The sequence below is a fragment of the Cupressus sempervirens genome, chromosome 9 (assembly GCF_028749045.1).
Source record: "Cupressus sempervirens isolate cs-2001-9-10 chromosome 9, ASM2874904v1, whole genome shotgun sequence".
In the NCBI taxonomy this organism is placed as follows: Eukaryota; Viridiplantae; Streptophyta; class Pinopsida; order Cupressales; family Cupressaceae; genus Cupressus; species Cupressus sempervirens.
In genome coordinates, this window is record NC_143126.1 from 809,183,219 (window position 1) to 809,205,759 (window position 22,541).

The following is a 22,541-nucleotide window of genomic DNA, read 5'->3' on the forward strand; positions in this document are numbered from 1 at the left end:
CATTCCTTACACAAAGCGGAGTTCAAAGGTGGAGAATGATGCCAAAAATTGAGCTCTTCCCCCGCATTGAAACATGTCTCTCTGTCAATCATCGGGCATCAGCGATCAATTGCTTCAAAACAATGATTTCCCCCAGCACTATCATAGGTTTTCATTTCATATTCATGGGTCTTCATCTGAATTTGAATCTAATCATTTTTCCATTCTCTTCCCAATTCCAATTTTGTACAACCAAACAAGGGATTAACATATTCCCAATCAAATTCCAGGTGAACCAAACAAGACTGGAATTGCAATTTCATATTCCCATTCCCACTCCCATTTTCAATTCGTATGCCTCCAACCAAACGCATTAAATAATCAAAGTTACACGGTATAATCATGTGCTGAAATTCATTGACAATAAATTTCAATTATATGAGGTAATTGAGGATTATAAAAGAATAGAGATGAAAGAAAACATCATATAGAAGCAGACAAGCACATGGTGGAAAGAACACATGCTGATGATGGTAGTTTGTTACAGAAATTCAATTCTTGAAGGAAGCAAAACGATTGCTTGCTAGTGCGAAAGATATAATAAACCAAAAGCTTCCAACGAGATTAAAATCTGACACAAAACACATATGATGACATAGGTAAAGTTAATGATTGAAAACATAATTTTACAGTCTACTAATGAAAATGATAACGTAACTGTGTTGAGAAAACAATAATCATGTCAAATATATCAGACTTTGATTAACTTGTTAGTAATTAAAATTTGAACTTTTTAGAACTAGGATCAAGTAGGAGTAACTTTTTGTGAAGAATATCCACATGAACCATAAAAATTTCCTCTATTTTGATGGTTGAGATATGTTATAGGTGAAGGTCAAGTGGGAAACCAAATTTAGCTGCCAAGTTCCAGCTTACGGTATGACAAATCTAGAAAAGACTTTTATACATAGAAATACTGGGACTGCAAGTACAATGAATTAGGCATTTGATAGGAGTGTGAATCGACCGAACAAATAACAAGCATGTTATGTTTTCCTATTAATGATGATGAATGAAATATATGTTGATGCAATCAGTCATTGTACCTACTATCATTTAGTTAGGCGATTAATTTTATTTACTTGGGCAACTTAGAAAATAAGAGCACATATCAACTTCCTTGATTGATTATATTCTTTGTCACCTCCATCTCATCCACTTACTGACTAACAATAGTTAGATGTCTATTCAAGGTGAGTACATCTCTACTAGTGCAGTTGAGTCAATCCTCCAATTCATTGCTTTGTTGGGGCACCTATCAACCTAGTGCTTGTCTAGAGCCAATATACTAAAGTCCATTTCTTTAGTTTAGTACACCTTGAAAACATATTTTATAATGTTGTACTTCTCGTCTATTTGCACTCAAATAAGTGTGATCTTTCTACTATAATTGGTTCTGGGGTGATTAATATTGCAAGTACTTTATTAAATCTAACCTTGGACTATAGCAAGGTAGTTATAGTGATCTGCAATTGCACTATAACAAGGTAGTTTAGGTGATCTAACATTGCACCATAGCAAGGTAGTTTAAGTGATTTAATTCAATCTGGGATATTTTCTTAACTTTCTTTAATTAACTTTGGTTTTATAGTCTTGCAAAATTGTGTGTTTTCAAATCACTCATTGTAGGAGGTTTCTATGGAAGACAAAAATTGTTTCATTGCCCTCAAGGATCAAATTAGCCATAAGAACCCTATCAGGTTCTCACTTCACCTCTATGGTATCCCTTGCTATTCCTGGCGCAAATTTAAATCTCAAGGAATTTTGTCAAACAATTGCCATGAAACTTCTATCTTTCTGTCTTTTATTTTCAGATTGTTGTTGCTTTCTTGGAATGGTTTCCAATGAAATTTAAATGCTTCTAAATGATTACTAGGATATCTAGACAAAAAACTAAAATGCAAATGCAATCCTTTCTGTCTTTTTGAATGCATATGTATGATTTCTACATGTAAAATGTGCACCTTCAGCCAATGGACATTTTTTCACTTGGTATGCATTCTTTCAATTCCCAAACATCTATTTATGCAAATTAGTCGCTTACGACAATCAAGTATTTTTACAAACAAATGGTATGCAATCCTATGTTTCTGTCATTCATATGCTAAACCAAGTATAAGTTGGTATGCCTCACAATCCAAATGTCATTACAAAATCTGACATAAAATGTGTATCTAAGCAACACCATATGTCGATAGATATAATAATGCAACATACATCAAAGAATCTGATGATGAAATAGCAGCAACTTCAGTTGATAAACCTTCAAGCTCACAGACAGATCATTAGTTGATTAAGCAAGCTTCAGTAATAAGCAATTCAAACCTCTTATAGAATTCTAAGGATATTCACTTTAGATTTGGACAAAAAGACCCCTACATCAAAAATATGTCTTTTACAAACACTCACAGACCCTTCATATCTCAAATGGCTGATATATATCTGCTGCGGCTGCTAATACCATGAATCTACGACCACTAGGAAAGATTAATCTTTGCCTTAAGAAGCCTGAATCTGCTGATGCTGATAAACAATACAATTCTGAAGTAATTCCACACCAATTTCATCCAAGAAAGCTCAATGATGACTCCCGGTTGAAGCCATTCTAATTGCACAATTCATTGGGTGTTTCACCAACTCACTATGTTTAAATAACTTGGAAGAATTCACAATACTTCAAGCTTGAAATCTAAAACCCTCATTTCAATTTCTTCCCCACACAAACAAAAGAAAATGCATGTCATGAATAAATTCCATTTCTATCTCTTGGCTTTTCATAATTCACAAGAAAAAATCAAACATGCCTTCTTCAATACTCTACTAACTGGACCCTTTGATCAACCCTATTAGCCTATGAGGGTCAAGAAATATGCTAATCCTCTAAAAGTTGACACTAGTGAAAAAAGGGGGCATTACAATCTATCCTTCCTAAAATTGCTTGTCCCCAAGTTATCTCTGAAACAAAACCACATCAGTCCACCCAGAACCCAAGTGTAGAGTCGTGTAATGCCCTTGTGATCACCAACTAGCTCATGTAACACTAACACCAAAATAACTAGCAAAACCTATCAAATTGAATCAAACTCGATTGTAGATGTCGCAAGAGTGAAAATCTCATAGGGAAGCAACTCAGAAGAATGAAAAAGCTTGCTTCCTAGAACTATGCAAGGTGAGTTGTCATACACACTGTCTAACACAAGCGCTGCTAAAAAATGCATCTAAAAGAGATAATGCACAAGAGGATCAGAGAAAAAATAGTAGGCACCCCTAACTGACATTCACTTTTAATTGCCCAACCAACTAATGTCTTTGAAATTCATGGTCCCCATAAAAGCTCTTTGAATCAAAGTTTGCATTGTGGTATGAGGTTGTATACACAATGCTCACCCCAATAACAACATCATGTGTGCTATCATCAAAGCACACATCATCACCCAAGGTACTACTACTATGTAAATCAAAAGATGGTTCAACTTGTAAAGTAGAAGCTATCATTTTGACCAACTCTACACCCACTCCCGCTTCCAATGTAAAAGAGATAATGCACAAGAGGTTTAGAGAAAAAATAGTAGGCACCCCTAACTGACATTCACTTTTAATTGCCCAACCGACTAATGTCTTTGAAATTCATGGTCCCCATGCAAGCTCTTTGAATCAAAGTTTTCATTGCGGTATGAGGTTGTATACACAATGCTCACCCCATACTCAACATCATCATGTGTGCCATCATCAATGCACACATCATCACCCAAGGTACTACTGCGATGTAAATCAAAAGATGGTTCAACTGGTAAACTAGAAGCTATCATTTTGACCAACTCTACACCCACTTCCGCTTCCAATGTAAAAGAGATAATGCACAAGAGGTTCAGAGAAAAAATAGTAGGCACCCCTAACTGACACTCACTTTAATTGCCCAACCAACTAATGTCTTTGAAACTCATGGTCCCCATGCAAGCTCTTTGAATCAAAGTTTGCATTGTAGTATGAGGTTGTATACACAATGCTCACCCCATACTCAACAACATCATGTGTGCTATCATCAATGCACACATCGTCACCCAAGGTACTACTGCTATGTAAATCAAAAGATGGTTCAAGTGGTAAAGTAGAAGCTATCATTTTGACCAACTCTACACCCACTTCCGCTTCCAAAGTAAAAGAGATAATGCACAAAAGGTTCAAAGAAAAAATATTAGGCACCCCTAACTGACATTCACTTTTAATTGCCCAACCAACTAATGTCTTTGAAATTCATGGTCCCCATGCAAGCTCTTTGAATCAAAGTTTGCATTGTGGTATGAGGTTGTATACACAATGCTCACCCCATACTCAACATCATGTGTGCTATCATCAATGCACACATCATCACCCAAGGTACTACTGCAATGTAAATCAAAAGATGGTTCAACTAGTAAACTAGAAGCTATCATTTTGACCAACTCTATACCCACTTCCGCTTCCAATGTAATTGCACGCCCCTACAAGTCTCAATCGTAGGACCTCATACCAATAAATGAATTTGCTAACTCCTCTAATGTCAGATATGAAAAATCAAACTCATTATATCATGAATATTCATCAACCAATGCATCCTTGATACCCAAAAGTGATGTACCAAATTAGAAGACTCCACCATACTATTGTCTTTGCATGAAATGGATTAACCTTTGCATGCAATCTTCATTCTGCTGCAAGCTATGAGATAATCTATGTTGTGAAAGCATAAGTTTTGTTGGATACTATCCAAGATGCTCTCCACATTTGGCAGCTCACATTTTTTTTATTTTCTTTTATGTTTGCCATAATCCATCTGAATACTCCATATAGCAGTCAAAGGAAAGATCATTTCTGATCTTTTGTGGAAGCACAAGGTACTCTCCAAACCATAACATCATTTTCATAACCCATAATTTAGAAGTGCATCAAACTAATTATTGTCACAAAATTTTGCACTCATGCTTAAAGTATGAACCCAAGAAACCTTGTGAAACATGAAAATGGCCTCCAAGGGTGACACTTGCAATTCGAAGTTGAATCTCTAGAGAAGGTTAGCTTCCTTACAATCAGGATGCGCCTAAACTACAACTATGAGGGAAAAGGGAGAAGGAATGGGATCGTTTCTAATCTTTTGTGGAATTGCAAGGTACTCTCCATAAGCAACCATAACATCATCTTCAAAACCCATGATTCACAAGTACATCAAACTAACTATTGTCACAAAAGTTTGCACCCATGCTTAAGGTATGACTCCAAGCAACCTTGTCGAACATGAAAACAGCCTCCAAGTGTGGGACTTACGCTTTGAGACTGAATCTCTAGAGGAGGTCGACTTCCTTACAATCAAGATGTACCTAAACTACAACTTTGAGGGAAAAGGGAGAAGGAATGCAGAAAGGGAAACGTGTTGATGCCCCATCTTGAAACTCAGCTACTCTCTCTGCCTATAGCTAGTGCTACATGACATTAATAAAACTCCCAAATATAGAGAGCTCAGCTCTAATCTACTTTCCTAAGACTCACATGAATGTCACAACTTGTCAGATGGTGTAAGGAAAATAAATTTTACAATACAACTACAAGCATATCTAAAATAACACACAAAATAGGAAAACAAAAATGAAACAATCCATAGAAAGAAAGAAAATGCACAATATATCAGAATGGTAAAATAAAGCAAACAAAGAAATTTTATTAATATTAGGCAAAAAGGAAATTACAAATACAAGGCATAACCACTGCAAATGAACCAGAGAAGAATGACATAGAGAATATCTACAAGATTTCTTTTTATTGAGTCATCATAACTAAAATTGCTTTTTATTGAGTTAAGTTACAAAAGACAAAAGAAATAAAAATATCGAAAAAGATTTAATCTCTAGCAATTTGATTCATGGAAGCAACAAAAAGGGTCAAATAAGTGCATCTGGTAGATGGAAGGGACAAAAAGATCCTTGCAAATCAATAAATGAGCATGAGGATATATTGGCGTTGTATTTGCAGAGCCAAAGGAGTCACTCTGCATTAAATATTCAGTCTTGGTGTCGTGCCCAAGCAGCAAATAATCAAATCAAGCCACTAGCAAAAAATCATCGAAATGGGATATCACAACATGTTAACCCACCGTGTGACATTGATTGTCGTTGCTTAGCACCTCATTGTTATAGCTGTTGCAAAAATGCAAAAGAAACTAGGGCCATTGATCAACGTTAAGGACAACTTAAAATTTGATAAAACGTGGCGATAACATTGGCCCACATCACTTGACGGTTGAACAAAATGGATCCATGTGGCAAAATCTGATTGGTTTCACCATTTTGCAAGGTTTCACTCCGGCCCTTGTGGAATCGCGAAAATGGGATAACACATGTTGACCCACCCAAGATATCAGCGAGACATAAAACATGTCTTACCAATGTTAGCCCGCTTATGCATTTTGGCGAAATATGCCATACGTTACACGAACGTTCCCTTATTAGGGTAACATAGCCCATTAGAATGCCAAGTTTTCCCTCTTCTCATACTGCAATGAATTGTTGTATCAACAATACCCAAAAGATGCATTGTCAATGCCCTTCTTTTGAATTGAACCTTTAGGTCCCTGCACATCGGAGAAACTCTCCCTGACATTTGGCTTGTAAATGGAAGGGATAACACAAAGGTTAGCCATTGGAAAACATGATTTGTTAGCCCACTGTAATAGAGGTCAGCCCATTGAAAAGTGATGGCAAAAATAGGTAACACTAATCCTATATTCTGAATGTAAGAATCTTCCCCAACATGATGGAAGGAAACTGCTCTGATATGAGTGTTAAAATGCCAAAAAGTTCTAACTTCACCTCTATAATCTCTTTCTATTCCTGGCACAAATCTAAACTGCAAGAAATTTTGTCAGACACTTGTCATGAAACTTCTAACTTGTTGTCTTTTATTTTCGGATTGTTTGTGTTTGCTTGGAATGGCTTCAAATGAAGTTTAAATGCTGCCAAGTAATTCCTAAGATATCTAGACAAACAACTAAAATGCAAATGCAATCCTTTCTATCTTTTTGAATGCATACATATGGTTTCTATATGTAAAATGTGCACCCTACAACCAATGGACATTTTCACAAACACTTCGTATGCATCCTTTCAATTCTCAAATGTGAACCTTTATGCAAATTAGTCACTTACAAACAATTAAGCATTTTGACAAACAAAAGGCATGCAATCCTATATTGCCTTCATTCATATGCTAAACCAAGTATAAGTTGTCATACCTCACAAACCAAATGTCATTAGAAAATCTGATATAAAATGTGCATCTCAACAGATATAAATGCAAAATACATCAAAGAACTTGATGATGAAATAGCAGTAACTTCAATCAATATCCTTTAGGAAGCTCATGCCCAGATAATTAGGTTATTAAGAAAGCTCTAGTAGTAATCACTTCAAACCCCTTATAGAATTCTAAGAATATTCGCTTTCAAATTTGCACAAGAAGACTCCCACATAAAAAATGTGCCCTTTATGAATACTCACAAACCCTTCATATCTCATTCAGCTGATATATATTTGTTGCGGCTGCTAATACCATGAATCAGCATCCACTAGGACTGATTAATCCTTGCCTTAAGAAGCTTGAACCTGTTGTTGCTGATAAACAACACAATTCTAAAGCAATTTGACACCAATTTCATCCAAGAAAGCTCAATGATGACTTCAAGTTGAAATCATTCTAGTTGCACAATCATTAGGTGTTTCACCAATCCACTATGTTGAAATAACTTGGAAGAACTCACAATTCTTCAAGCTCGAAGTCTAAAACCCTCTTTTTTTAATTTCTTGTCCACACAAGCAATGTGAATGCACAAATCATGAATGAATTCCATTTCTCTAATCTCTTGGCTTTTGATAATTCACAAGAAGAAACCAATTATGGCTTCTTCAATAGACTTCTCATGACTTATAAAAATATTTAGCTTTTCTTGCATTTGCTTGTGATGTACTTGAAATATAATATATAATTATATTTCCCTCCATTTAGTGCATAACAAAATAACATAAAGAATATTTAAATAATCAATTAAGCCTCCCTTTAAATTGGCACTTTACACTATTCCTCATATGCACTTTATAATTTGACTTTATGATCATTAAATAACCCCTTTTAATAATAAAGTCAAATAACATTTAATGATGTGCACTTTTAAATTATTATTCATTATTACTTTATTAATAATTAAAATGTCACAACTCCAAAGATTCTCATAATTTCTCAATTCCGTCAGAACCAAGAGGTAACCCACTACATTCACTACTAACCAAGGTGCCTTTCTAAAAATACTAAGGATCCATCTCTATCAATCCTTGATTTACTATTATTAATAAACCCTTAAATACTTGATCAACAAAGGTACCAAAGGTCATCACTGCAATTGAGGTCGGTCTAGGTGCCTTGCCAAATATAGAAATGTTGGATAGAAGACTTACTATAAAAAGTAAGTGCACCAAACTGAGCCAACTAACAAATGAGTCAACTATTGTGCATACCACGAGTTTAGGTACCCCTACCAAAAATAGCTCTGATCACAATTTGACTTACTATAAACTTAGTTACCCAATTCTCCCACTTGCCCTTCAAACCAGGCGAATTTTGAACTAGTCCTTGGTTCTGGTCCTAGTTCCCTTTTGGGTTCCACTTGGGTTCAAACCTAGGCAAGCTGGTTGCTCCAAGCCAAACCTAGGTAGAACCCTAGTCGAACTAGGGTAGACCCAAGCAGACCAAGTGCAAACCAAGTACAATTACATTGAGATACATTCTATAATTTAGTGCAGAAAATGATTATTAGAGAATTTGAATAAAGATATTTAACATTACAAAACAAAATTTGCTTAAGTTTAGATATTTATTACATCAAATTAAACTAGCACTCAATATATCTTCTTGTGATTTTTATATATCCAATTACTAATAATGACCCCTATCCAAGTAATTGGAAGCTTTGTATTGCAATAAATGATATTGTAAACATTAAACAACATCTTCAATAGGTGAAGAGAGACACAAGCTACTTATATAGCATTTTTCACATAGGATATTAATTACAAACTAACAAGCTCTTTGTACAACGAAAAAGTAATAAGGATTCCACAACTTAGAAAGCAAAAAGTCATTAATGCAGCTGATCCCATTGACATTGGCACTATTTGTGAATCAACTAATGCCTTTGATAATGGAAAGAAGATGAAGATTTAGATAATCCATTAGATGATTAAAACTTAGTATAAAGTTCTAATTGTTAAAACTTAAAACGATGATACTTAGACTTCATATTAATTTAATATTTTGGTGTTGATAATAGATATGATGTTATAATTACAAGTTTATAGTGTTTTTGATGTTTTTATGATGCTATGTGGCATTCTAATCGTAACTCATTCTTCTTGGTTGCATACATATGTGTGTGTGTATAATTTTTACATGTTTTTGTACAAACGAACCCAACTGCATTTCAAAATTTTGTCGTACCGGCAAACCGGTTCTTTGAACCTAAACTTGAACTCAAACTCGAACTGGTAACTTAGACCATAAATAGTGAGTCCCCGACTGGAAGCTCTGTCAATGTCACCATAACTCCACTCCACTGCCAAAGTGTCCAAGTGTGTTGCTCAAGATATAAACTCTAGCTTTCCTAAATAGACATTTACTATAAATAGTAAGTGTGTCAATCTAACTCAAATGATGAGCAATCCTGAACATCCCTGACCTCTAGAGTGGTCATTGGCCTCCAACTCTACCAACTAGACACTCTAAACAACTCGATTAGCCTATGAGGGTTGGGAAATAGGCTAATCCTCTGAATGTTAATCCTCAAGAAAATGTGACATTACATTAGCTAAAATAAGCTTTCATTTTGTTCCAAGTAGACACCTTCAAGTCAATTTAGCAAAAATTTAACCATAGGGTTTGAATTTTCTTTTTGCAAAAAAGATGCATTTTTAAGCAATTTTGAGCAAAAAGGGACAATATGATTGTGTCTAAAGCGGCCAAAACCACATGGATTGACTATCAAATCATCAAAGCCAAAGGAGATCAAGTAGAGGTAAGAAAATTGAGACTAATATTTGAATGCTCCCTCCTTTCTCTTGCGATTTCCTTACAAGAGACTAAAAACTGGGAGTGCTTATGGGAGGGTAATATTGTAAAAAACTGAAATTTAATAAGTTTAGCTTTAATGAAAAATCCAAAGGCATGTGGATAAAGAGTTGTGTCTATTAAAGAAGTAGGCTATAAAAAATGTGAGGTACCCATGTAATTATCGAAAAATCCCAAAATATAAAGAGAATGTACCTACCCCCACCCCCCCAAAAGAAGAGAAAGAGAAAACCCATAGGAAAAAGCCCTATACCATGTATATAATGAATCTATAAGCTACTCATGTATCTCAATGGCGAAAATAGAAAAAACATTATAACTTCTAAAGTGTCACCATATGTTCTACACGTGTATTTTGTAAACATGAACTAAAATAAAGTTCCATCCTAGGTGGGTTTAATAAATCATCTTCCAATGATTCTACATAGTTGGCCATATTGTGTGATGAGTAGTCTAGTCACATTACATGCATTGTGATTCCACCTCCATCTATTGATGAATTCTCACACCAAATTGTATGACCTATTCTAGATCATCCTGTTTTCTTCCTAGCATATCATACTTATGACTTAACATGTCCTAACTCAAATTTCAATTCGCTTCACATCTCACATCTAGAGCCATACATCCACGGTCAATGTCTTCAAGTTAAAAAGAGTTATGTTGAGCAACTAAACACACAATTGAATATTGAATACTTTAGCACCTTAGAATCTATGTTATCTATTCAAGTTTGTGTATTGACCATGAAGTAAAAGAAACAAAATTGGATGTATAATTCATCCGCACTAAAAAGTAACAACCATATTAAGAATAAATATATACAAATATTAGCCTGAATATCGAAATGACCTTCAAATAACCACACAAAATTCATTTAATAAAAAACAATTATAGAAGTTCAATAAGCTGACTTTGTGTAGACACATAAGGTTATCAAAAAGTAAAGCATCTGTTGTTTCCAATAACATGAAGCCATTAATAATTGATTTTTATATAGAAATGCAGCAGGTGATACTCTAAGATTTGTCATAAAAAGACAAGCCAGAATCTTCTCAATAGCTGTATAAATCCTTAAACCTAGGAGGAGAAAATAGAAGAGAGAGCAGCATACAAAACATTAACAGAAGTAGCATTAACATCAATAATATCACCACCAAAATCCCATCATTTTAAACACACTGATTGGTCTGCTAAGAGTAATAGTGACCCAGGCTATTTTTCTTTTGTTGTGTTAAACATGGTGACAAAAAAAAAATTGCACGGAAGAAGCAAATAATAAATAAAATAAAGTCAGTTCCCTACTCAATCCCAACCAGACTGCAAATGAATTGGACCTAGATACGGGAAGTTGTTTTGAGTGATTAATAACATAGCACAATAGTCTAATGGGTTGAATCACATAGCTTAAGAGATTTTATTGATGGATCCCTTTTGGCCAAAGAAACAATGACAAAAACCCTTTGGCCAAAAGAAACGGTCTCTTTTAGAGGTCATGTTTGAGCTTCCCTAGTGACAAATATTAGCGATATCACATTTGCACAACATTACAATTGTCATCAATCATGGAACTATCCATTGTATTTCAATTTAGATTAGTTGTTGTAGAATGTAATTTATTTTTAGACCTGCTTCATAATAGTCCTACAATTGCATCTTCCATTTGTGGGATGAACTAGTAAATTTGCAGTGTTACCCCGGCGCGGGGGTGCAGCGGTGCGGGGGGATGTCGAGACGAGTTTCGGGTGCAGGAAAAAAAAAGCCTCAATTTGGGGACGGCAAGGGGACGGCGGGAGTGCGGCGGTGGGGGAGCGGAGGGGGGGGGTGGGGAGGTAGGGGAGGAGGGGGAGTGGAGGGAGGGGGTTGCATAGTATATATATAATATATATGACTGAAAATGCTAATTATGAAATGATACTTCAATATATTATATAACATTAACATACCAAATATAGTTGAATACAATGAAAAGAGAAAATTGAAATGTGATTCACAAACCATAAGTTCAAACTTGAAACTTCATAACCATTACTAATGACCATTTAACAAATCAACTTAGTTCAAGATGCAAGATTCAAAATTCATTCTTCAAATATGATTCTATGAACATCATATATCATAAAGATGCTCATGATGACAATGAGCCGAATAGCATGAAACAATGAAATAATAATAATGTATCATAGCCATATCAAAGTGAGTACCCATGAAGCACCCAAGAAGCACTCCGCGAGCACCCAGGAAGCACCCTACGAGCACTCGAGAAGCACCCAGGAAGCACCTTGCGAGCCTTGCGAGCACCCAGGAAGCACCCAAGCACCGCGTCCCCCCCGGGTGCTTGATCGGTGTGGCGGGGGTGCGGCAGCAGAAAAACTCTCGGCGGGGGTACTCGCCGGGTGCTTACGCACATCGGGTGCGCCGGGGTTTTGACCCGGGTGCGCTGTAAATTTGTGCTACATTACCAAGTTTGCACCTCAAGACCTTGAACCAGGTCCAGGTGCATGTTGGGTGAAGACAAGGTGCGTGCCCAACACTATGGGTGTGTGTCCAGCATTATGGTTGCATGCAAGTTCGCACACCCACAAACCTGTGCACACCCATAGTGCTAGGCACGCAACTTGTGTGCACCTAGCACGCACTTGGGCGCACCCTTGAGGACCCATGACCCGGTCTTAAAAAAGAGGGCCCAAAATTCCCATAGTGCTAGGCACGCAACTTGTGTGCACCTAGCACGTACTTGGGCACACCCTTGAGGACCCATGACCCAGTCTTAAAAAAGAGGGCCCAAAATTCATTTAAAAATAATTTTTTTATTTTATTTTCTAGTCCTGACCCTAAAACACCCTAACATGATGCCTTTAAACATACTTTCATTTCATTTTTACCTCTCATTTTGATTTCACAATATTTTTCTCCATCTTGGCAATTTGAAGTGAGATGATTGTACTCAAAGGAGATCGATTGTGGAATGTCAAACAGATTCCACAAATCAAATTTTAAGTGTTTAAGGTCCTATTCTTTAGACTTTTGATAGATTTTCTCAAGTTTCTGATGATTTTTAATGTTTTGAAAGTTTGTGAAGAAGTTTTTTAGTTTTTTTTTTTTCATTTTTTTTATAGATTGCAACAATGAGAAGCCAAACTTTAGTGGGTGAGGAGGGAAGTCAAGAATTTAAAATTGATAAAGGGTCTCCTTTGTGGAGACGTACTACAAGAATTTCACAGCTTCCTACAAGTAGGTTTTGTTTTTTGAAAATGTTGTTTTTGCAATGCGCAATATAATAAATCCTTTTACCTAATGAAACTTTATTTTTTCGGCCTTAGAGTAAAAGGGATTAATATGTGCGAGGGCCTTGGGCCAAATAAGAAGGGGTTGATAGATGCACAAATAGGATGCATCACTTATAAAAGAACAAGAAGATGTTGACAAATTGGTTGCAAACAGAAAATAAAGTGGTTAGAAATTTGGGTTAAAAAACAATAATACCACCCTCTCAACTAGTTACGCCCTCAGACATCCCTTCTTGCATATGCCCTCTGTGGAGGATGAAGATGTAGAACCACAAATCTCCACCCATAAGAGAGGTCCATTAGAGAAAGCATTTTAAAATGAGGTAAGATATATTGCTGATAAAAAATTGCACATTGCCTCAGCGTTAATGGCCTTTCATTCAACTTGGTGAGATTGCCATATTGGAGGGAGATAGTGTCAATAATAAATAATGCACCTCCTAGTTACAAAGTTCATGGATTTGAATAGGTGTGTACCACCTTATTGAAAAAAGAGATAAAGTCTATAGGGGTCCAACTAAAACCAATTAGAGATTCTTGGGAAACAGGTGTATCTATTATTTCTCATAGATGGAAAGATTGCAAAAAACTATCTATTGATCAATGTTCTTTTTGTGTCCCCCAAGGGGGCAATAGTTTTTAAGGTGGTCGACTACGAAGGGGAAGTGAAAGATGCAGATTTCATTTCCAATATTCTCATTGACTCCAGAGTCTATGGGTCATGGTCATGTTGTCCAAGTAATTACAGTAAATACAAAAATTTGCAAGGCTGTAGGTGCTTTGGTAGAGATATGATCACATCTATAGGACACCGTGCTCTGTACACTTACTCAATTTGGTGATGCAAGCAATTAGCACCCGTAAAGAGTGGATGAAAGAAATATACCAGTAGCCTAAGTAGATACAAATGTTTGTGACAAACCACCATATGTCACAAGAAATTTTCAGAGCTTTTTCAAAATTTGAATTATTGAAGGTAAATTTGACTAAGTTGCCAATTCAAGTTTGGGAACGGATTTGGGTTCAAGAATCAAATTCATGAGCAAAAAACTAAGAGAAATATACATAATTGTAAAACTAAATCATTTCATACTATGAGTCTACGATGCTTGACCAATGATCAATGCCAAATATCAAAGATAAACAATATGATTCAAAAGAAATTCATCACATCAAATTCATAAAAATACTTAGACTTATAGTTCAATAATGTTCAATGTTACACCAATACTGGGGTATGTCAAAATGGCGAGATGTCAGGACGAGTTCTTGGGACGGCGGGAGAATGGACCTTATTTTAGGGACAGCAAGGGGATGGCCAGAGGACGGTGGCAAGGGGTTGATGGGACAAGGAGGGGTGTTGTATAGTATATATATAGAATTTGAAATGATTGTTATAAAATGAAGTTCCAGTAGTAACATACCAAATTAAAATACTTGAACATAGCAAAATTACAACATAAACTAGAACCATTGAACATTCAACATAGTAACATATTACATACCCAATAATAAAAAACAAAATTCAAATAGAAAATAGAAAATCAAGTACCCATTCCAATAGCAACATGGTGGCAAAATGGCGAAAGTGAGGGTACTTGGGTAGGCAAGTACTCGGTGCGGGGACGTCTCAGGGATGGGTACTTTGAGGTTTGGGAGGGGGTGCGAGTTCCCGTGTTACATTGATAATGTTTGAAACATGGGACTTGAGTGGCTACAAGTAATAGATCCTCATCATCATTAGAACCAAAACATAAGAGATCAATGAGTGTAAAATGGGTTTGAGAATGACTAAAAGGGGTCGGTTTAGGGTTTCAAGCAAAAAATAATAATAATAAAATATATATTAACTTGTTTTGGCTCACATTTTCTTTTTTGCCCAATGGGTCCATAGGGTCCACGTTGGATTCGCTCAAGTCCATGGGCATCACAGTCGGTCTAAGCTGGATCCACGTAGGGTCCGTATATAACCCTTTGGATCAGATCCACAGGGTCATATACGGACCCAGGACATACAGGTTTGTGAATCTAAACCCAGTACAGACCCAGATCTGGTCCACGGCTTAGATCCGCAAATTCGATAAAGTAGAAATTTTTTAATTGATTTTATTTAGTTCCATTTATCATTTTATGTCATGTTTTTCATAATTGAATATAATTTTTTTTTGCATTATTTACATATTCTAAATGTATTATTAACTGTAAAGTTTCTTACTAGATTTCAAATTCGATGCTGACAAATGCACAACCTTTATTGCAAGTATGAACACTGATGACAAAGAATAGATTTGCTCCAGAATCTGTATATGTTAGTACAGAAATAACAGAGATAATAAAATGTTCTTGAACTTGAAATGTAAATTGATCCTTTGATGTGCTTGCATTAATTGATTTCAATGCCTTGTTTTTCAAACAGATCAAGTATACATATCACACGAAGGGGTGTGAGGGTGAATGGGCATGAACATTCACCATCACACCAGTTCGGTGTTAATTAATCATGCCCGATTTGTCATAGACTTAACACAAGTCTTAATAATGTATTACCGATCATTATGAACTGCAGCCCGATATAATATAGATCAATAGTGATCTAAAATCAAAGGAATCAAAATAAGTTTCAATCACGCCTTAAATGATCTCAGACAATATATATATGATCATCGGTTTCAGCTGTGCATTGTTTCATATACTGCTATAATACATATGCATATATATAACAATATGTGCATCATACTGGTATACATATGTATATATATGCTGATCACAGTTATTGTCAAACCAAAGCTACATGCTTTAACATTAACTTACTATTAACGTGACCTTAGGTTGTTGAGACCCGATTTGCATCTCACGCAATTATTCTGAGACAACTTGTCAAGGTGAAAGAGGCATTGGATTAGATGGTTATTAGCAACCAATGGGGTAACAGGAAGCAATCAAATTTAGAGAGGGACCAAAAGGTGAAGGCGTTGATATTTGACGATGATTGGTGGGTTTGTGTGGAATATGTATTGGAATTCACCGAACCTATCATGTCTACGCTTTGGTTTGCTGATACAGATGAACCATGCTTGGGAAATGTCTACGATAGCATGGACGCAATGTTGGAGAAAATAAAATTGGTAATACAAAGAGAAAATGATCTGAAAGGCGCCTTTTACAAAATGGAGGAAGTCATTGTTCAACAATATTGGAACAAGATTACCACACCATTGCACCCCCTTGCATATGCTCCATCTCCTAGGTACTATAGCTCACAAGTACTTGCTATCTCAATTAGAGTGCCACTATATAGAGATTCTGAAGTTGCCAATGGGTAGAAAAGGCCATTTAGTAGACTCTTCCGTGATCCAAATGTGAAGTCAAGTGTTAGGGAAGAATTTGGATTGTTTGTCTCGGGAAAAAAACTTTCTCCTTGTGTTGTCAATGACCAATGCAAAATAGATGTTATTACATGGTGGTACCTCCATGGTCAAGATTATATGTACCTCAGACCTATTGCAACCAAGATCCTCTCACAAGTTTTTGGGTACTTGTATTGTAGAATTCATTCTTAAATTTATCTTTATTTTTTATTTGTTGGCCTTCTCTATAGGTTGTAAGCTCTTTTGTTGCTGTGCCGAATTGAAGTACATACTCCTTTATTCACTAAATGAAGCGTAACTGGTTGGCTGCAGGAAAAAAAAGCTGAAGACTTGGTGTATATATTTGCACCTTTTGTCATGTAAAGATCCACAATACAAGAAGGGAGCATAAAGCTTTGGGATGTAGCACCTGAGTCTGTCGACTTGGATGCAACAATTCAAAATCTTGCTAGAGCCACTATGGTTGATGAGAATGATGATGATGATGACATACCACATGGTGCAGCTAGTGCTAGTGGAACCACTTTGGGTTCCAATGATGATGATGATCTACTTGCGGCCACTGAAAATCCCTATGATGATTTTTGTTTTGATAATCCCTATGATGATTTATGAACATTGAATGTTGAATCAAGTTTCATGAGCTACATTTTCATTTTGTAACTCAGAAATTCAATGTAATGATTTCCATTAGAAACGTGAACATAGATCAATATCAAGCATCATACTATGAAATGGTTTAGTTTTACAATTTTGTATATTTCTCTTCTTTTTTGTGTATACATATAGACATACATTTACTTATCAAACCCCTAAACAAATTCATGTACCCACGAGCTGGGTTCTTGTGGCCAAACCCATAACTAAAGCCAAATCTGTAACTTGAATTTAGGCAGTCAATGTAATTGCAGCAGTGTTTATGTTGCCATTTATGTTATTGTTGTGTATTTTGGTATAATGAATAATCCAAAAGTAAAGTAAATATAGGATGGTATTAAAAAACCTACCTTTATGTATTCGGTTTTGTTTGTAAATCTAGGTATCAATGGTAATTTAAAATCCATGAAAGGAGAATTATGGGGTTGATTTACAAGCTGTGAAGGAATTTTCGCTCGCCACTAAACCTTGTTAAATTATAAAAATCTGATCTCTCTCTCTCTCTCTCTCTCTCTCTCTCTCTCTCTCTCTCTCTCTCTATATATATATATATATATATATAATCAAGTTGTTATTATTAACGTATAAATTGTGAGAAATCTGGGTATGCTAGATTCTAATTACAATAGGATAGGTTTGTTATTTTAGGGTAAACTAATGAAGTCTCAAATATAAAATTGAGTCATAATGTAACTAGTAAACCTTGATATAATTTAGGGTTTATAAGGTTCCAAGTAAATATATTTCAATTTGTCAAAAAATAGTTTAAATATTAGCAGGGAAGCTTTGGCCTTCTCGGGAGTTAGCTTCTAAGGACTTCTTAAGGCTGTTTCATCTCCTAACAAGGAAATTTATTTGTGGTATTACTCATCAGCCCTATTAAAGGTTTTAACTACATCTTTAACAATGTCTTCGATGTTGCACCTTGTTGAAGGTAGAATATAGGCAGTGCAACACAATAGATTTGAAGCAGATAATATTATGCTGATACAGCTGACATGCCAACTGATACTCCTATTTGAACTATAAGGATGGCCCAGTAAAACCTACGATAAATATTTAAAGATCAAAGCAAAGTGTCCAGACCTTCAGCAGATTAATTCAGCAATGAACATTAATGACTACAAGAGGATTGACAACCTCTCCTTATCAAATAAACTAAAAACTGCTGAGGACAAAGAACCTAGTTCCCTATGGAATTATTGCCAAACAAAGAATGAACAAGACAATTTATAACATCACACTAAACTGTTCACAACATTTTCTCAGAAAAGTGCTTTGGAGTCTCAGACACACATAACCAAGAAAATAATGTCATATTAGATTTAAGTAGTGCCATTGCAAGTGATACAACGCATACTAACACACCTTCAAGGCCACATTGCAAAATAGAAAAACTTACCTTCGCCAGCAATAGAACATGTTGTGTCATATCTCCAACCAATGCTTCCTGCTTCTGTAAAAACTGGAGAACATAGAACAAATGTGACTGTAGAAATTCTGCACAATGTTCCTTGATTGATGCCTGAGGTATAGTGTTTATACAGCCAACTTGATAGAAAGGACAATTCACTAATTTCATAGGGCATTCAGTTATACAGTGCTTGTCCATTTCAATCCTGTTCAACATTGCAGAGCAATTTTGTTCACAAGGAACTAGCTTTAAGGGGCATTTTGTGTCATGATCTTTTGCATACACTGCACAAAATACATCCCTGCATCCCTCATTAGCACAATGTAATGGTCGCAACATGCACAAACGTTTGTGGAGTTCAAGCTCTTCGCTAGACTCAAACTTTATGTCACAGTGATAGGTATTGCCCAGGTCAATAGCTTTTAGGAGCTCCTTTGCTAAAACTTCTCGCTGTCCTTTCACCCAGAAACCCGTTTTGTCCATTTCATAAACAAAGTCATCAATCTTGTCCTCTTCTTGTTCACCCAAAAACCAGCCAGATACTTTGGTAAATATATTTCTCTTGCTATGCACAAACTTTTCAATCAGGTCATCCACCACTTCAACAGGGCTTTCTCGGGAGCTTGAAAATTCTAAACTTGCCACATATTCCATCACATAGGCTTTACTCTGCTGCTGAAGATATTTAACCATTTCCTTCCTCAGGTTTGCTGCAACGGTTGCAGGAGTCTTGAAAAAGTCGCCCATGGTATTTGCCACACAGGCAGTTGCCAAACCCAAATGTAAGGATTGAACCAGTTTCCTCACTTGCTCCAAATCATAGTAATTACACAAGAACAAGGCTGAGGCACCATCTCCTATATTATCTGCCGACATTCCATTGCCACCCAAAGTTGGAGTTAAACTGAGTGGAGTAGGGTCTTTTGATAACCTCAATGAATCTGTGAGAACCATTCTTAGAAGCAAATGGCAGACTTGAGAAATACCCTGAACAAACACACTTCAGAATATTTTTGTTTTTTTTAAATCAGGCGGCAAAACCTTGCTTTGGAGCACAACTGAGGGGTGAGATGACTCTAAATGCCCCTTGTGGAAATCTGGTTTGTGAGATCTTGCTCAGAATAAATACGCCAAATTTGATAAGAAATGCCTTAGAACAAAGATCAGGCATACGAGAGTTCTATAAAAGTTCAGCACTGAAAATTAAAAGTCTCACAACAACCAGTGCCACAACTTAACGCCAATTCGGCTTCAACAACTAAAAACTGGTTTCAATATTTTCCGATTTACAGGGATAACAGACCAGATCCCTCATTTTCCTTCGAAATGTCCACCATCAGCGTAGTAATTCATCGGCCGAACTCATCAAATCCATAAAAGGGAACTATTCCCCAGCTATTTTCTCAAATTTCCACTAAAATTTATACAAAGACGCTGTCAAATCTGCCAAAATAATACGAAACATCAAAATGATCAAGCAGATGAAACAGAATCCAGAGATTCACCATCGAAGTTAAAACCTATAGAGAAAATTTATTTCATCTTTCTATTCCTCCAATCGCTGCATCGGATCAGGTAATTAGAGCTTATAAGTCTTCAAATCTCTTATTATTTCAACCAAATTAGATCAAAACCCAGCTTTAATCCGCATATTCATACCTAAGCTCTCACAAATTCTCAAATCTTAAACAAGACTTGCACACCTGCTAGATATTCAACGGAAGATTTCACCAGCAAATTACCAATAGTGAAAATTTGAAGAAATACTTCATCAATTGGCAATCATTCAACGAAGTTTCTTCATTCAGAATCCTCTGAAGGCCATAAAAAATGGATCCAAAAACACATTTAAGGAATTAGCCAGAAAGAAAAAAGGAGAAACTCGCAACTTCAAAGAAAAAAGCAGGAATTCATCTTCAAACCTTCTACAACACAAATTCACCTTGACTGTCAAAGTCTAAAGACTACGGAATAAAATAATGTGACTTGAAAGCATTAAGTCTACGAATCCCTGTAGAGTATTCTCTAACCTGTATTAATTACTCTGAAAAACGGGTAAATTCCTTGAAATTTTAACTAAGAAGTGTCAAATTTCTCTCGACTCTGATGAAAAATGCATAGATTCTTAAATTTTAAAGAAATCGTAGAGACCACATGCAACTTTAAACTTTCATGACGAAATTCAACGACATAATTTTAAAACCGTCAAACTCTTTCAAAACTACGCTAAGGAGTACAAATTCTGCCCGAAAAGATTAAATTACATGTGATTAACCCTAAATCTGAAAATAATTTTAAAAACTTCGTGATATCACTATCACGATTTAACTGTAGTTTTTGAAGGTTTTTATAAACCTTGTTTTATATTTATCAATAAGTTTTTTTTCAAAACAACACATAAACTTCCTGCGTTCGTTGACTGTACCTTAGAATGTTATCGTTGTCCTCGTCTGAATGAAAATGAGAATAACTAAATTGTGATCCGTTTGCATTGGGTTTCATTAAATCTCGTTTGAGTTGGACGAGAGCGGACAAATTTAGCCGTCCTGACAGGAATTGTATAGAAAGTAGTTCTTGTGAAACCCAAAATGGTGATTTGACGAAAGAAGCATCTTTCGTGTGGACTGAAATTCACGCGTATTTAGATGTAAATGATTTTGCGGCATAACTGAAGGCTGCGGAACAGGTAATCCCAAGGATAAATTCACGAACACCAGCAAAGTCTATCTAATCAACATTCTCGATGCAAAATTTGGCCGTTCAAAATTGTGTACTATTTTAATTCATTATTACCTCCACTTCGGTGTGCAATGAGTACGTGGAAGAAGCATGAAAGCGGAGTTTTAAAAAATTATTTTATTAGTACATAGTGTCATCTAATAGAATAATTTAATTTTTTTAAATAGTTTGTGCAACATAGTTACGGGTGGAGAAATGATAATTTCAACTCAAGCATGCATTCACATAAAGCGATTCAAGCATAATTGAAATCTATTCTGTTAGATATTTACATTGTCAATGGTATGTTTTATTAATATGATTGTCGATTATCCTTGATGACTTGTTATTTTTATTTTTATCCAGTTATCATATTGGTTTGGTACAGTTAAATAACGTATTAAATTTTTACTCGTATTGAATATGTCTTTTTGTGGTGTAAATTTAAGGAAATTATTCCTTTTTTAAGTACATGTACGCAAATACATTTAAATCATATAACAAGAATTAGAGAGAAGAAAATCAACATTTAGATCATACAACAAAAATGACATTTCATTCACAAGCAAGAGCCTACAACACAATGGTAACTTGTGAGGTAACTTGTGTAATGATTGCAGCGTTCTCGGCATTAATATTGTATATGAGAAATGTTAGTATGCTAATAGAAACCAAATTTAAATAAAGCTTCTACAAACTAAACAAAATTCATAAACTTCAAGATAGACTAAGATGAGCTCTTAATTGAGAATATGAGTCATTAATGGGCTCTCTCAATAAGAAGCTCTCTTGTTGAGTAGCTTTGTCTAAATAGATAGGATGTATGCTCAAGCTTTATGCTTCAAAAAGGGCTTCAATGGATGATTGTGGATTTTTGGTGTGGATAGATGGCTTTAGTATGGATTTGGCTCT

The 22,541-nt window shown here is 35.6% G+C and overlaps 1 protein-coding gene across 5 annotated transcripts in view; it reads right to left on the reverse strand.

Moving 5' to 3' along the window:
- The window catches only part of LOC149541167 (uncharacterized), a 47,273-nt gene extending 25,600 nt beyond the window's left edge, over nucleotides 1-21,673 (reverse strand). Inside the window, exons 1-2 of one of the 5 annotated variants that reach the window (XM_089802166.1) lie at nucleotides 21,337-21,673; nucleotides 18,900-20,725 (exon numbers count right to left, since the gene is read on the reverse strand). In XM_089802166.1, the coding sequence (XP_089658292.1) occupies nucleotides 18,900-19,865 (966 nt within the window). In that variant the 5' untranslated portion in view covers nucleotides 19,866-20,725; nucleotides 21,337-21,673. Of the gene's footprint in view, nucleotides 1-18,899; nucleotides 20,876-20,941; nucleotides 21,114-21,336 lie in introns of those variants that run through there. The other 4 variants (XM_089802169.1, XM_089802168.1, XM_089802170.1 and 1 more) reach the window with 4 other exon arrangements.
- Nucleotides 21,674-22,541: the final 868 nt, after the last annotated feature.